This window comes from Myxocyprinus asiaticus, chromosome 20 (assembly GCF_019703515.2).
Source record: "Myxocyprinus asiaticus isolate MX2 ecotype Aquarium Trade chromosome 20, UBuf_Myxa_2, whole genome shotgun sequence".
In the NCBI taxonomy this organism is placed as follows: Eukaryota; Metazoa; Chordata; class Actinopteri; order Cypriniformes; family Catostomidae; genus Myxocyprinus; species Myxocyprinus asiaticus.
Genome location: NC_059363.1, coordinates 16,303,234 through 16,319,979, shown reverse-complemented (window position 1 = coordinate 16,319,979; position 16,746 = coordinate 16,303,234). Strand labels below are relative to the sequence as shown.

At 37.1% G+C, this 16,746-nt stretch overlaps 1 protein-coding gene across 1 annotated transcript; it reads right to left on the bottom strand.

The window, feature by feature from the left end:
- Positions 1–11,285: 11,285 nt before the first annotated feature.
- LOC127411164 (D(1C) dopamine receptor-like) lies at positions 11,286–14,761 on the bottom strand. Its single transcript, XM_051646532.1, has one exon. The coding sequence runs from the start codon at positions 13,785–13,787 to the stop codon at positions 12,453–12,455; it is 1,335 nt and encodes a 444-aa protein (XP_051502492.1). The 5' UTR covers positions 13,788–14,761; the 3' UTR covers positions 11,286–12,452.
- Positions 14,762–16,746: the final 1,985 nt, after the last annotated feature.

Here is a 16,746-nt window from a genome sequence, read left to right as displayed (position 1 = left end):
GAGTTATTGAGTTACTTGTTCTCTCAGACAGTCACAAAATGATGTGTCTATATAGAGAGAGAGTGTCATTATGGACACACTGGATTGAAATGACCTAATATTAATAGGGAGTGAAGCACCACTTAAGTTATAGAGCATATAAATCCTAGACATGAAGTGAACGAAATGTTAGCATTATCATGTTTAGTTTCAGGACAAAAAGCTTGTTTTTCAGAGACAAACCTGTTCTGTAGGTATGAGCAGTGTTGAGTCTCTGTTTGTTAGGAATTTCTCTCATTACAGTGCTGCAGAGACTGGGTTTAGACACTAATAGGCCTAAAGCTTATCGTGTGTTAATTTATTTTATTTTATTAATGGCAGAGCATTGGACTATAGGCAACCAGTTAAATGGTAGAAATTACAGAGATTTTATTTTATAATGTGTTGAAAGAAATCAGGGAATGACCTTGGATTAATTCTATATTGTTCCCGTGGGGAATATTTTTCTGGAGTTGAGCTTTCAAACCCTTTGAGCGCCTCCGTAAATACAGCTGCGGCCCTGCTATATGATATATAAGATGACAAATTAAATTAGAAATCCTTGTTTTTTTATTTTATCTCAGAATAACGCTTCAAGGTTCTTTCATGAATCTTTCAATATTGCCACAATAAAAATAAAAAAATTTAAAAAAAGATTTTGTAGAAGAGGTAAAAGAGTGCAAGCCTATTCATTGCTTTCCTTTTGATATAAAATGCCATCTCTGTATTTATATTTATTTTTATTTTTTCCCAGCTTCCTCTATTTACTTCCTCTCCCCTTCATCATAATTAAATTCAAAGAGTGATGGTCAGGTGAAGCCATTTCGTTTATTCTGTTTTGAACAAAATTGCTGTTTTTTACTGTAATAATGAAACACAAGTACTGCATCTCAATGCTGCTATTACCATATACTCTTGTTTTTTAAGTAATAGTAGGTCAGTTAATACCCGTAATGATGAGTCAACAGAGTTGAGATCCAAGTGCAGCTTTTAATAACAATAAACATAGTAATTCAGACAGGCAGGGGTAAATCACCAGCAGCAGTGAAATCAAAGGCAGTCCAGAGGGGTATTCAATAAACAGGCAAGAGATTGGGGCAGGCGGCAAACAATCGCAGGTTATATCCAGGTAAAACATGCAGTAATAGTAGGCAGGCAGCAACTGATCAAAGACAGGGTAAACAGTCCAGGATAATACACAGGTATTTCAGCAAACTAAGAAAATGCTCAGAAATGTCAGCCTGGGCAAAATAAGACTTTGCGATGTCAGCGAGTGAGAGTGAGACTTAAATAGCTGAGTGAACTGGAAACAGGTGAACAGGTAATCATTGACAGGTACAAAGATTATGGGAAATGGAGTCCAGAGAGTTAAAGTCAAACCCCAGGTGATGGAGCCCTCTGGAGGTGAGCGGGAGGAACAACCAAGGCGGGATTCATGACAATACCTTTTTTTGGAGTTTAAATAGGCCTACAGTGAAAAAATTGTTTTATGATTCAGTCTCATTTGACTGCTTTCCAGCACCCCGCATGAATTATTAATATGGTTGCATTTTTGATCATTCAGTTTAATTTACATTGTTGCAGTACCAGAAATGAACTTTTCCATGAAGGGGCAATATTTGCCCCTTGGATTTGATTTTTTAGTTTTTTAGGGAAATGTTTTTACCTTTATGATGGCACATGTTTTCTAATCATATAAAAAATGTCAATGCTTCAATTTAATCAATGTATTACCATAAATTATTTGAGTAAGTAATTATATCTTATGTTTCATGCAATAATATGTATCTCTAAGAATATTATAAAATAGAAAGTTAAGAATTTTTTAGAAGTTGCAGGAAAAACACAAACAATTTACCCCACATATTAAAGGGATAGTTCCCCCCAAAATGAAACTTCTCTCATAATTTAGTCGGCATAAAAGTTATCTATACAACTCCAGGGGTTAAATCAATTTCTCAGTAGTGATGTGATAAGTGTGGGTGAGAAACTGATCAATGTTTCAGTTATTTTTTATTATAAATCTCCACTTTCACATTCTTCTTCTTTTGTTTTTGGCGACAGGGAGGAGAATTTATAGTAAAAAAGGATTTAAATATTGATCTGTTTCTCACCCACACCTATATAACTTCTAAAGACATAGATTTAACCACTGGAGTCTTAAGGATAACTTTTATGCTTTCTTTATGTGCATGTGACCATTCACTTGCATTATGAGGACCTACAGAGAAGAAATATTCTTCTAAAAATCTTTGTTTGTGTTCAGCAGAAGAAGAAAAGTCATTTATATCTGGGGATGGCATGAGGGTGAGTAAATGGTGAGAGAATTTAAATTTTTGGGTGATCTATCCCTTTTCGGGGGTATTTTTGCCCTAAACCCCCTATTATTTCATGAAAGGATTAGTTCACCCAAAAATGAAAATTCTCTCATCATTTACTCACCCTCATGCCATCCCAGATGTGTATTTCTTTCTTATATCTGCTGAACTCAAATTAAGATTTTTAGAATTTCTCAGTTGTTTTGGTCTAAGTGAATAATTGTCAACATTTTTAAGCTCAAAAATCACATATTGTAAGTCAGCATAAAAAAAATAAAAGAAATACTCCACTGGTTAAATCAACATCTTCTGAAGCGGTATGACAGGTTTGGGTGAGAAACAGATCAATATTTAAGTCCTTTTTTCTTAGAAATTCTTCTCCCTGCTCAGTCTTCTGCTTCCACTTTCACATTCTTCTTCTCGTGTTTTTGGTGATTCACATTCTTCATGTATATCACCCCCTACTGGGCAGGGAGAAGAATTTCTAGGAAAAAAGGACTTAAATATTGATCTGTTTCTCACTCACAACTATTATATCACTTCTGAAGATATGGATTAAAACACTGGAGTTGCATGGATTACTTTTAGCATGCTTTTATGTGCTTTTTGGAGCATCAAAATGTTGGCACCCCTTCACATGCATTGTAAGGACCTACAGAGCTGAAATATTCTTCTAAAATTCTCCATTTGTGTTCTGCAAAAGAAAGAAAGTCATACACATCTGGGATGGCATGAGGGTGAGTAGAGAGGGTGAGAGTGAATTTCCATTTTTGGGTGAACCATCCCTTTAATGTCTTGTATGCAAATAAATAAAAAAATAAAAAAAGCATTGGTACCTGTTGTCTTAATTTTTGAGTTCTACAAACATCATTATTTTTACAGCAACACATTTTAGCTATCCCAGCTATCAAGCTCTGCTTTTGCTATGTGTCACCATGTGTCTTAAGGGTTCTGACCTGAATCAGTCTGTTTGATCTGACCACATGGCAGGTTGATTAAATGCAGAAAAGCCCTTATCAAGAAACAAACTAGATCATGTTCAGCTGTAACACCCCCAGCAGTGTAATAAGTTATAATTAAGTGTGGATCACAATCACTTTTCTCACAAAAGGTATGTTCTGAATATAACAACTTTACTGGCCAATTGTCCAGGTTTTCTCTGGTGTAAGGCAGCATGCAAACTCCCCCTCAAAGTTTCAGCAATAACAGACATTATCTTGAGAGTGTAGGAGGTGAACTCGAATTGACTGGCATTCAGTTCAGGTCCAATTATAATACTCAATTCTCAATAAGTAGAACACACAGACTTCACAGACTGCACACCAGGGGCGTCAGACCTCAGTGTCATCTGGGGCTTAGCCCACAGGCCATATTATAATATAAAAATAAGAAGAATCCTTCCTTCCATGACTTAAAAAATGACCACCCTTCCTGTCAAATAATAATTATATTAAGCGCTACACTGACACTGGTTCAGAACTGTATATAAGCAAATGTCATTTAAATTGCGGAGGATCAAAGCAATTTAAATTTGCAATTGTCATTTAACATAATACTTTGAGAATAAAGTAAAAATAATGAGTCGGAGCATTATGAGATTAAAGTCGTAATATTTGAGAATAAATCGAATGGAAAGTTACATCAAAGTGATGTGGTGGACAACAGCAAAGTGGATTGTCTGGGTCTTTATATACAACATCACTAACCAGAGAGATAACTTGGCTATGCAACCAAGCTGAATTTGTGGGAAGTTTTTGCAAGCTCTCTGTTCATGAATGAGGTGTGCATTAGTACAGGAATTTTCAACATGTGGGCGTCTGTCAAGGGAGGCACGAGATATAGATTCGCACTCAAGTGAAGCTAAAAATAACTGGAGCTGCTGTGAATTATATAAGTCCATATCAAGATATTTTATGTGGTAACATCCCCTCAGTTACAGTATTGTTAAGAGAGGAAAACCCAATAACAACACCGATCGGAACTGCGCGAATCTGTCTGGTTCTTTCTCCTGAATAAATTACATTTCCTTTATAACTGCTGCAGTGTCCTGTCCGGATACTAATAACTCTGTGCTGATGCGCCAAAAGACCAAGGATTTCTTTATTGCATTAATACTATCCTAAAGTATGATTTAACTACGTCCTCCACATCCATCTCTTGCATTAATGAAGCTGCTGGCTCAGCGTCCGTTTTATTGTTGTGATAATGACGCTCTGTTTAGCCTAATATTGAGATTTTTTTCTTTATTCACACAATATACAATTTTATTCTCACAATGCTAAGACTTTATTCTAATAATTTTTACTTTATTCTCAAAATATTATGACTATAATCTCAAAATGCTATGACTTTATTCTAATAATTTTGACTTTATTCTCATTCGAAATTTGATATCGTTTGTCATGGTCCTGTCACTCTGTCAGTCTGGGTTTTTATCTGACAGGACCCATCATCACAAGTGTCTGTCTTCGTGTGAGCGCACGGCTTCAGTTTTTTTCCCTCCCGTGCGCTTTTCGGTCTGTCTAGTGTTTCATGTCCGGAGCATGGTGTCTGGATCCTGACTTCCCTGTCTGGTTCGGTTTCGGTCTGTGTTGGGATCCGGACACTCATGCTTCATATTCTGTCTGTCTTTGTGTCTGTCTCTCGCGAACGCGGACGCACGTTGCGCTCCTGCACTCCCGGGTCGGTTCAGTCACTTCGGTCAGAGATTTCGGGTTTGTGTGTGGCCAATTTCTCGCACAGGTGTCCTGTCTTGTTTTTGTCACCTGTTGTGTGCGTCGCGTAGTGTTTGCCTTGTGATGTACGCTTAGGTTTTGTTTATTGTGAAAATGCGTGGCATTGCTTTGTTTGGCGTTGCTACGCATTCTCTCATCTTGTTTGTCGGTTGGCATGAGCGTATATTGCCTTATTGTCTTGGCGATGTGCGCTCATGCCATTTGGGTGTTTTGCTGTCTTGTGAGAGCACATGGCATTGTTTTGTTTCTGTACCGCCGCGTGTTTCTCTGTCTTATGTCATACCCCACCTCCTTGTTTGCCCATTATTAGTTCAGTTGTTACACCTGCCCTGCATTAACCTGTTTGATTTCCTTCCTTATTTTAATTTCCTTGTGTGTGCTGTCTAGTGCCCGTTCATCTTGTGTGTTTGTGTATTCGGTCAGTTTGTTGGTTTGTTCCAGTCGGTCTTGTGTGTTGGTCCTGTCTTTGATTCTCCCATCCCTCTTTGGTCTGGTCTGGTCTGGTCTGGTTCTCCATTACCCTCTGCCCCAGCCCAGATTACATTTTCCACTACGGGGTAGTTTGTGTTTGTTTTTCCCCCTTCTGGGAGTTTTATGTTGGATTTTGTGTTTTATTTTTTGTATTAAATAAACCTTTATTTTTCACACTGCGATTGGGTCCCGAGCCTCTCTGATCCTGACAATCATAATGCTACAACTTTATTCTCAAACTATTACAATTTTAATCTCATAATGCTTCAACTTTATTCTCGTAATTTTTACTTTATTTGCAAAATAGTATGACTATTATCGAAATCTTTATTTATTTGTATTTAATTTGGCAATAAAACACCATCATGGGATCACCGAGTAAAGTTAGAAATAACTTTAATTTTTATAAACGCATCTCGAAACACCTGCATTGGGTTTCTTGATTGTTAGGCTATTTAACATGATTCCAGGTTATTTTTTAACAAAGCAACATTTCAGCGCTTGATAAATGGTAAGAGAGTGTTTTTCCCTTTTGCTCTGGTGTGAAGACTTGAGTACAATAATTTGACAAGTTCAATGTAATTTGATTTTAAACATTTAAAAATGGCACCCCAAAGAGGCTATTTAAATGCAGCAGTATAACTCCACACACATGACATGGAAATGTGAACCAGAATGGGCAGAGTGCATATACGGGCAGTATATGGGGTGGATTCTGTGAAAAATGTATTTAAAAAATCTATTTCTGAATTCCATGTTGGAATGGAATGGAATTTACTTACTTCCTCCTTGTAGGCATAGTGTGTAGGAGTTGTCATTGACACTGTTTTCATAACACAAACTACTTGTGGAATTTTAGTTGGCAAAGAGCTTACAAGAGATTTTTCTCTACCAAGAGTTATAAATCTTGTTCATGTATATGATAAAATGTTCTAAAAACAAAAATGAGGACACTTTTTGAAAAATGCTCAAATACTATACTGCAAATACTAATATTACTGCCTTTAATGCTAAAATTCCTACTGCTACTTCTACTACCATTCATTTTAATATTTTGAGTGCTTCATATATGTATTCGTGAATAAGTGCTTTTAACATTTTTATTTACTTAAAATACTGCTATTATTGCACTTCCACCAGTTTTGTGCAGAGATTTTATGCAATTGCAATAATATTGTCTCAAGTTTTATTTATGAAAGGAATAGTTTAACTAAAAATAAATGTTTTGCTTTCGTTTAGTTACCATCAAGTTGTTTTAAACCTGTATGACTTTTATCTGCCATAGAACACAAAAGGAGACAGTATGACAGTATGAGAGCCTCAGTCCCCATTCACTTTCATTCATTGCATCTTTTGTATCATTGCAATGACAGTGAGGCTGTCATTGTGCCTAACATCTCCTTTTGTGTTCCATAAAAGAAAAAAAAGTCATACAGGTTTGGAACAAAATGATTTTGAGTAAATTATGACAGAAATTTCATATTGTGGTGAACTATCCCTTTAAAAGCCTTTCCCAGTTGCTTGGATATTGTTAATATTAATAACAATACTACCATTATTACACTTCCACAAGATGTATGCAGATATTTAATTCAACTTCCATATCATTATCTCATTATCTATAAAATAACTCTTGGAAAGCTACTGCATACAATTCTGGTTGTCATCTGTTCATAGCTGTACTGAATTCAATGCAATATGCTATTTTATTCCCAAACATTTGTTTCTGTAGATTCCATTTTTAGACAAAAACATTTGTTATAGTAAATGAGATTTCTTGCGCCAATGTTTTAAAGCCACTATACACCTAATTCTTTTTGTACAGTTTCCTGTGTTGCAGCAGAACAGTCATGCTGTTTCTTAAAGTCTTGGTTCCCTAATAAGACAATCTGTGTAATTCATACCTCCAGATTCCAGAATAACAAATGTATTCTTTGTATCCTTTGAGAGAAAAAAGGTTTTCGACAAATAATGCAGAAATTATCTAAAATGGGGGCACAAATCTTGTGTGTCTCAGGATTGGCACAGTTTGACAACTTGATTAAAAAATGCCTCAAGACAATTGTGTTGTTTACTTTGCTTGGTCAGAGATGAGCTCTCTGGGGATAATGTGGTTTGAATGTTTGTTTAGTGCAGTTCGGGTTAAAGGAAAATCAAGGTTGTGTGGCATTACTGTGGGGGAAAGAGTTTCTTGGTCATTAGAGTCATGGTCTTCACAGTTGTAAGGAAACTTTACAAAACCTAAAGCAGGAATTCCGCTGTGTTGTTTAAGAATGCTGATTTTAAAATAAATGAAGATAATTTCAATGTTGGCGCCTTTTTTTTTTTTTTTTTTTTTTTTCTTGTTTAAGACAAGCATCCCTCTCTATCTCAGTTTCAGTTAAAGGTGCTTTATTGCCATGACAAATACTGTTATTGTACATTCATATTTCCACAGTAATGGCACCTTAGCTCCATCCAAAGCAAATAGTGCTAAAACAACAAAGAAATTAAGAGTAATATACATTGGTAGCCAAAAGTTTGGAATAACGTACAGATTTTGCTCTTATGGAAATAAATTGGTACTTTTGTTCTCCAAAGTGGCATTCAACTGATCACAATGTATAGTCAGAACATTAATAACATGAAAAAATTACTATTACAATTTGAAAACAAACAAAAAAAAATGTTCAGAACTTCTTAAACTACTTCAAAGAGTTCTCATCAAAAAATCCTCCACGTGCAGCAATGACAGCTTTGCAGATCCTTGGCATTCTTGCTGTCAGTTTATCCAGATACTCAGGTGACATTTCATCCCACACTTCCTGTAGCACTTGCCATAGAATGTGGCTGTTTTCTCACGCACCTTACAGTCTAGCTGATCCCACAAAAGCTCAATGGGGTTAAGATCCATAACACTCTTTTCCAATTATCTGTTGTCCAATGTCTGTTTCTTTGCCCACTCTAACTTTTCTTTTAATTTTTCTGAGTCTTCTCTTTACTGTTGTACATGAAATTGGTGTTGAGCAGGTAGAATTCAATGAAGCTGTCAGCTGAGGACATGTGAGGTGTCTATTTTTCAAACTAGAGACTCTGATGTACTTATCCTTTTGTTTAGTTGTACATCTGGCCTTCCACATCTCTTTTTGTCCTTGTTAGATCCAGTTGTCCTTTGTCTTTGAAGACTGTAGTGTACACCTTTGTATGAAATCTTCAGGTTTTTTTTTGGCAATTTCAAGCATTGTATAGCCTTTATTCCTCAAAACAATGATTGACTGACGAGTTTCTAGAGAAAGCTGTTTCTTTTTTGCCATTTATGACCTAATATTGACCTTAAGACATGCCAGTCTATTGCATACTGTGGCAGCTCAAAAACAAAGACAATGTTAAGCTTCATTTAATGAACCAAATAGCTTTTCAACTGTGTTTGATATAATGGCAAGTGATTTTCTAGTACCAAATTAGCAATTTAGCATGATTACTCAAGGATAAGGTGTTGGAGTGATGGCTGCTGGAAATGGAGCCTGTCTAGATTTGATCAAAAATCTTTTTTCAAATAGTGATGGTGCTGTTTTTTACATCAGTAATGTCCTGACTATACTTTGTGATCAGTTGAATGCCACTTTGGTAAATTAAAGTACCAATTTCCTTCCGAAACAGCAAAATCTGTACGTTATTCCAAACTTTTGGCCGCCAGTGTAAAAGAAGGCAAAATATGCTAAGTAATTGAAATGGAAAGATAAAATGAATAACAGAACACAGAATACAATATATATATATATATATATATATATATATATATATATATATATATATATATATATATATAGACGGTATATATTGGTGGAGGATAAATACACGGTGGGGGATTTGACTGTCTGTGCCACTCATCCTTCATTCATAAAGTCACACATTCAATATTAATACATAGGTGGAATCGTTTTCCACCTTTGTGCTGGTCTTAATCGATTTCAGTATAGTTCAGATTAATACTGTAGGTGTGTGCATGTTTGTCTGTTTCAACATGACTTCACTAGTCACCTTAATATGTATATTTTTATAGGTCATCAGTATGAGGTAATGTTTTGGTGACCCTGTATTTTCCCTTTACCAACACAAGACGTCAAATGCAACACTTCAGTTTCAAAGTGCTTCACCTTAACACGATATCCGTTTATCATGTTTATACATTGCCTATAAGGCCATTCAAATATTGATGTGTGACTTTATTTTTCTCAAGAGTTGAGGTGAGCTATTGGAATTGTATTGACCCAACAAAAGAATCCTTTTTATGCTGGGTTGTCATCATTTGCCAGATTTATTTTGCATCTCGATCCTGTGAGAAAGAGTTCAGAAGAGTCTCTCACACTAAAATTGCTTGTGCAGAATCTGTCTCTTCCTTCTGTCTCTTGATTTGAAACCATGTCTTCATTTGCATTGAGCAGTTTGGGTCTACAGCTGCAGAAATAAATCACAGTGACACTATATGTTTATTTGTGTATTACATTTATTACATTTATTTTCAGCTTTGAAGGAAAGTGAGGCAGGCAAATCACAATTAATGAACATAAATTAGGATGCCTTCACTGTCACTTTCAATATTTCCTGTCTCTCGCCCGTGACCTATACCTTTTTTTGCATGTCTGAGTGTTCCAAGCATGAGAGAGATTGTACAAGCTAATTACAGCCCCAAATACAGACTTCTAGTGTAATGTCACACAAAATGACAGATCAGTATTATTAAATATCAGAACATTTTCATAACATCTTTCGTAGAACTGGTGGTTCTGTTGCCAGTCTCTTGGATGGCTTACCACCTGACCTTGGCATAGCCCCCCACACACACTCATCCCATCCACAAATACTGTTATTTTACAAAACACAGATGTGTGTTCTGGCCAGTTGGCATGGCCAGGGGATGTTTTGGGGGATCTCACTGGGTCAGGGCAGATTGAAGCTGCAGAGACTCAAAGCCTTTGTTCAGTATAGATGAAACACTTCCTGAGGCAGGTGGAGCTCAGAGCATCATCTTTCTTTATTAATATATTTTCCTCTCTTTCGCTCTCTCTTTCTATCTTTTCAATTTTTTTTCAATTTGTCTTATGGAAAGGTTATGTTTTGTTTTTGGCTGTCAGTGTGTGTGTGTGTGTGTGTGTGTGTTTGTGTGTGTGTATATATATATATATACACTCCGATCAGCCACAACATTAAAACCACCTGCCTAATATTGTGTAAGTCCCCCTCCTGCTGCCAAAACTGCGCCAGCCCGTATCTCAGAATAGCATTCTGAGATAATATTCTTCTCACCACAATTGTACAGAGCAGTTACCTGAGTTACCATAGACTTTGTCAGTTCGAACCAGTCTGGCCATTTTCTGTGGACCTCTTTCATCAACAAGGCATTTCCACCCACAGAACTGCCACTCACTAGATGTTTTTAGTTTTTGGCACCCTTCGGAGTAAATTCTAGAGACTGTTGCGTGTGAAAATCCCAGGAGATCAGCAGTTACAGAAATACTCAAACCAGCCCATCTGGCACCAAAAACAAAAAACATCCAGTGCGTGGCAGTTCTGTGGACGGAAATGCCTTGTCGATGAGAGAGGACAACATGTACCGCTCTGTACAATTGTGGTGAGAATAATATATAGCATCTCAGAATGCTATTCTGAGATGAAGGTTTGCACTGTGTTTGCGGCACGAGGGGGTCCTACACAATATTAGGCAGGTGGTTTTAATGATGAGGCTGATCGGTATATATATATATATACACACACACACACACACACACACTGTATATATGTCTATAAAACATGTTATTGACTGCACTGATAGTATAGAGTCAAACAATGTCCTTCATACATATTTATCTTTACATTTTATAAGAATTTTTGATGTGTCCTTGTTTTTTTTTTTTATTTATTTTGTTTTTTTTTATTAATTTTTATTTTGTTCTGATCTGTCTATATATAACCTCGGTAGCACTTTGCAATAAGGTTGTATTCGTTAAAATTAGTTAACTACATTAGATAGCATGAACTAACAATGAACAGTACTTTTACCACACTTAATCTTGGTTCATGTTCATTTCAACATAAACTAATACATTATTAAAATCAAAAGTTGTTTACGTTAACATAAGATAATGCATTATGAACTACTTGTGACAATAAACAATTGCATTTTTATTATTAAACACTACAAATTCTGTAAATAATTATTGTTCATCATTAGTTCATGATACAAAATGCATTAACTAATGTTAACAAATATAACATTATTGTAAGGTGTTACAATAAGCTTATATTTTATGTTCATATTCTAGATGTTTCCTTGCTTGATCAAGGAGGCAGTGTTAAATGGACTAACTCTGAAAATAAAATCAACTTAACTTACCCAATGTTATTACAAATTGATCCATTTTTACACAATAGGGACCTAAAGATGAGATTTCAGCTGCCAGTGTCCTAATCCTCAAGCATTTTAATTTGAGAAACATGGTACCTATTCATTTGTCCAGGGTCACATTATGCAATCCTGTATGAAGTAGGTTAAATACATGGTGGAGTTGAGATATAAATTATTCTAAAGAAACTCTGGGAGAATGACCTGTTGTCATGCAGTGTAACATATCACATTCAACCAGTACATCATATCTTATTACGGGACATCTGGTAGTTTTGAAATGTAGCTGTTGTTGGCTATTTGTTGCCGAATTGATCGAAATTATATTTATGCAGAATTTAAAAGTATTTTGTGCACTTTTATGGTCATGATGTGTGACCCAGAATGAGTCACCATAACCTGGATAAAGTATGAATCTTAGATCTAAAGCTGAATCTGTGTTTGATCATTAACTGCTGTTTATCATTCCACCAGTGAATCAGTTCACTGACCAGCTAAAGCAACATTAATAGAAGTCTCTTATGCATGTCATTCATTAATGATTTGACCTGGGATGCCCTCGCACTCCATAAGTCCAGTGGAGGTAAACGGCGTGATAGTGTCCAGGGAAATCTCCCCGTCGCACTCAAAATGCCCAATGTTGGGCAAAATGATGTTTTTATGATTCCTTGACACGTTAGAAGTGAATGAATCCTTATACGGGAGGCTCGGTTCCTCTCTAGGGTTCGATGCCGTGTGCGGCAGCTGAACGGCCAGCGGCTGTGCTTCCTTCTGAAGCGTCGTGTCGTGCTGATATGACACCAGCTCGTTACTGAAATTCACAGTTTCCACCGTGGTGCTGGGGAAAATTTTATTACAACCCAAAATAGAAGAGAAGGCCTTCCTGAAGTCTGCGTTAAACGCGTAAATGACGGGATTGAGGGAGGAATTGGCCCATCCGAACCACACAAAGATGGTGAAGGTGGTGTCACTGACGCACTGACAGAACGGCACCATGCAGTTCAGCACGAAAAACGGCAGCCAGCAAAACACAAACACTCCCATGATGATGGAGAGTGTTTTTAACACTTTGGTCTCTTTCTTGAATGTGGTTTTAAGAGAGTTCTCGTTGGCGCAGTCGTTGGACTGGTGGTGGTTTTGCGACTGCTCCACTGCTCTCTCCAAAGAAGAGATCCTGCGGATCTGTATTTGCGCAATACGGAATATCCTCGTGTACGTGGCGATCATGATGATAACGGGGATATAGAAACTTATCAGGGAAGAAGAGATGGCATACGTCCTGTTTAGGTTGGCTTTGCAGTTGTCGGTGTAGTTGGTGCCGTTACCCGCTGCACTCTCCTCCTCATCCTCTGCCATATGCCAGTTGAGCTGAACCGGGATGAAGGAGATGAGGATGGACAGGGTCCACGCCACCCCGATCATCATGAAAGCCACCCGGTGGGTCATCTTGCGCTCGTACCGGAACGGGCTCGCGATGGCCCAGTACCGGTCCACGCTGATGATGCACAGGTTGAGGATGGACGCGGTGGAGCACATGATGTCAAAGGCGATCCAGATGGCGCAAAAGCGGCCGAATAGCCACGTGCCCGCCACCGCGGATATCGCCTCCCACGGCATCACCAGGACCGCCACAAAGAGATCGGACACGGCCAGAGAAATTACGAAAAAATTGGTGACTTTGGAGCGCAGGTGCCTGAATTTGACCACGGCGGCGCACACCAGCGTGTTCCCGAGCAGTGTGGAGACAATCAGGAGGAAGAGCACGAACCCCAGCAGCGCGCGTACGCTGTTCTGCCCGTCTCCATCCTCTTTCTCCTGCGCCCCGTGCGCGAGGTCCTGCGTGTGGTTTGTACCGTTCTCCATCTCTAGGAAGACTGCTCCAAATTTAACATGTTTCTTTATCTGTCAGCTTCATCATCCGTTAGTTTGATATCTCGAGCTGTTCGCGCGCTTTGCCGGTGCGCTCACTGAAGCGCCTCATCATGAAAAGTTATGTTGTTTCAGAGTACTGTAAGGTTTCTGACGATTCCTTCTTCGAGTAGCCCGTCAAACTTGGTCCATATCCAGCTCTTTTCCATGTTGGAAAGTTGGAAAGTGCGTCCGTTCCTGGTGCTGAGTGCAAGGAATGACCCACATTCATGCGCTAGAGCGTCTCGCTCGGAAGATTCTCGCTTTGTGATTGGTTTGTGTTCACACCGCTGAGTTTGTATGATGCATACCAGCTTTCATTCTCCTCCGAGTGACTTGCGAATTAACCTAGTCGGTCATGATGTGTTACTTTTCTGTATAGTATACTTTTGTGTACATAAACACAATAAATACAAACAATAGACTACAAACTTTGCCAAATAGTAATGATTGTAAAGTGACTCAGGTAATAACAGTGACAGTTAACAACAAAAGCAATAATAATGTAGACTGAAAAAATAAATAAATAAATAAACACGATTTGTTAAACAACCATAACGTAAAAAAAAATAAATAGCTTCAACTCACAAACGTACATATTTATACAATTTTAGCTTTACTTAATTTTGATTAATGTGTAGGCTACAACACAAAATATCAATTTGAAGCCGAACTTAGAGAGTTACATAAATTAAACGAATAATCGTGAGTTCCTTGAATTTCTTTAGCTTACAAATCCATAAAATAAAGATTTTAAGTACTACTAACTCAAACAATCAAGTACAGAACTGAGGTTGTTGTGGAATACTTAAGTCATTGTGCTTGAATAATTTAAGCATGTTTGTTTGGTCAGTAGGAACTTATTTGGGCTTTTTATTAGTTGTTATTAAGAATTCAGAGATTTTAGCTATTTTTAGTATTATTGGTGTTGTTTTTAAATAGCTGTTTTGTGTAATCACTTTTAGGGTGCTTGGTGTTCCACAATTGGTCAACGTGGATCCTGTTCATTCCATGTCATTTTCCTTACGCATGTAGCTACATCTGCATAGCTGAAGTGCAACTTTCTATGCTCTTCTTTTGGGGATCAAGTTTAATGCATGATTCAGTAATTATTTTCTTTAGAGCCAAGTGTATTAAGTAGAAACAGTGATATACATTTTAATTTCAAATAACTTGCTATTAGTTGCTAAATCATTTAGTGTGACATACAGTACATTTTTAATAAATAATGCTGAATAAACTGACACATTTGTGTGTATTTAACAAAGGTTTTCTAGTTATGCTGTCATGCAATGACCATAAGTTGAATTTACTTAAACAACATGATGCAAAAATGCTATGTATATTTTTTAAGTTGTTAGGCCACCTTAAGGAGAGCTACTTCTACCTAATCTAACCATTAAAATTCTTTTTTTTTCTTTTCTTTTTTTTCTGTAACTTGAAGTGAGGTTTATTCAGACTTTTTCAAAACAGACAAAATTATATTTTTGAATGGAGTCAATTAACAATTGCAGGTTACCACTTTATACAGTGTACAGAGACTAGCTGTCACATTTCGTACTCCTGTGAACATTTCCCAAGATAGGTTTATTTTTGAATGTTGACTTCTGTATATGCCCTTAAGTCCTGGCTACAAAAAAGATATTGAAAACTTTCACCATTATTGCACTGGAAAAGGTAGTTCACTTAACACACATTGACTTTTTGTGACAACATGCCCCATTAGTGGGGTTTATAGTATACAGGAAAGTTGGGGTAAGTTGTCACAATGGAAACTTGTCATATACAGTATATACACTGGTGGACAAAAGTTTGGAATAATGTACAGATTTAGCTCTTATGGAAAGAATTGGTACTTTTATTCACCAAAGTGGCATTTAACTGATCACAATGTATAATCAGGACATTAATAACATGAAAAATTACTATTACAACTTGAAAAAAATGTTCAGAACTTCAGAAAAAATCCTTCACGTGCAGCAATGACAGCTTTGCAGATCCGTGGCATTCTAGCTGTCAGTTTGTCCAGATACTCAGGTGACATTTCACCTCACGCTTCCTGTAGCACTTGTCATAGATGTGTCTTGTCGGGCACTTCTCATGCACCTTACAGTCTAGCTGATCCCACAAAAGCTCAATGGGGTTGAGATCCATAACACTCTTTTCCAATTATCTGTTGTCCAATGTCTGTGTTTCTTTACCCACTCTAACGTTTTCTTTTTGTTTTTCTGTTTCAAAAGTGGCTTTTTCTTTGCAATTCTTCCCATAAGGCCTGCACCCCTGAGTCTTCTCTTTACTGTTGTACATGAAACTGTAGTTGAGCTGGTAGAATTCAATGAAGCTGTCAGCTGAGGACATGTGAGGCGTCTATTTCTCAAACTAGAGACTCTGATGTACTTATCCTTTTGTTTAGTTGTACATCTGGCCTTCCACATCTCTTTCTGTCCTTGTTAGAGCCAGTTGTCCTTTGTCTTTGAAGACTGTAGTGTACACCTTTGTATGAAATCTTCAGTTTTTTGGTAATTTCAAGCATTGTATAGCCTTTATTCCTCAAAACAATGATTGACTGATGAGTTTCTAGAGAAAGCGGTTTCTTTTTTTGCCCTTTTTGACCTAAAATTGACCTTAAGACATGCCAGTCTATTGCATACTGTGGCTCAAAAACAAAAACAAAGACAATGTTAAGCTTCATTAAACGAACCAAATAGCTTTCAGCAGTGTTTGATATGATGACAAGTGATTTTCTAGTACCAAATTAGCAATTTAGCATGATTACACAAGGATAAGGTGTTGGAGTGATGGCTGCTGGAAATGGGGCCTGTCTAGATTTGATCAAAAATGACTTTTTTCAAATAGTGATGGTGCTGTTTTTTACATCAATAATGTCCTGACTATACTTTGTGATCAGTTCAAT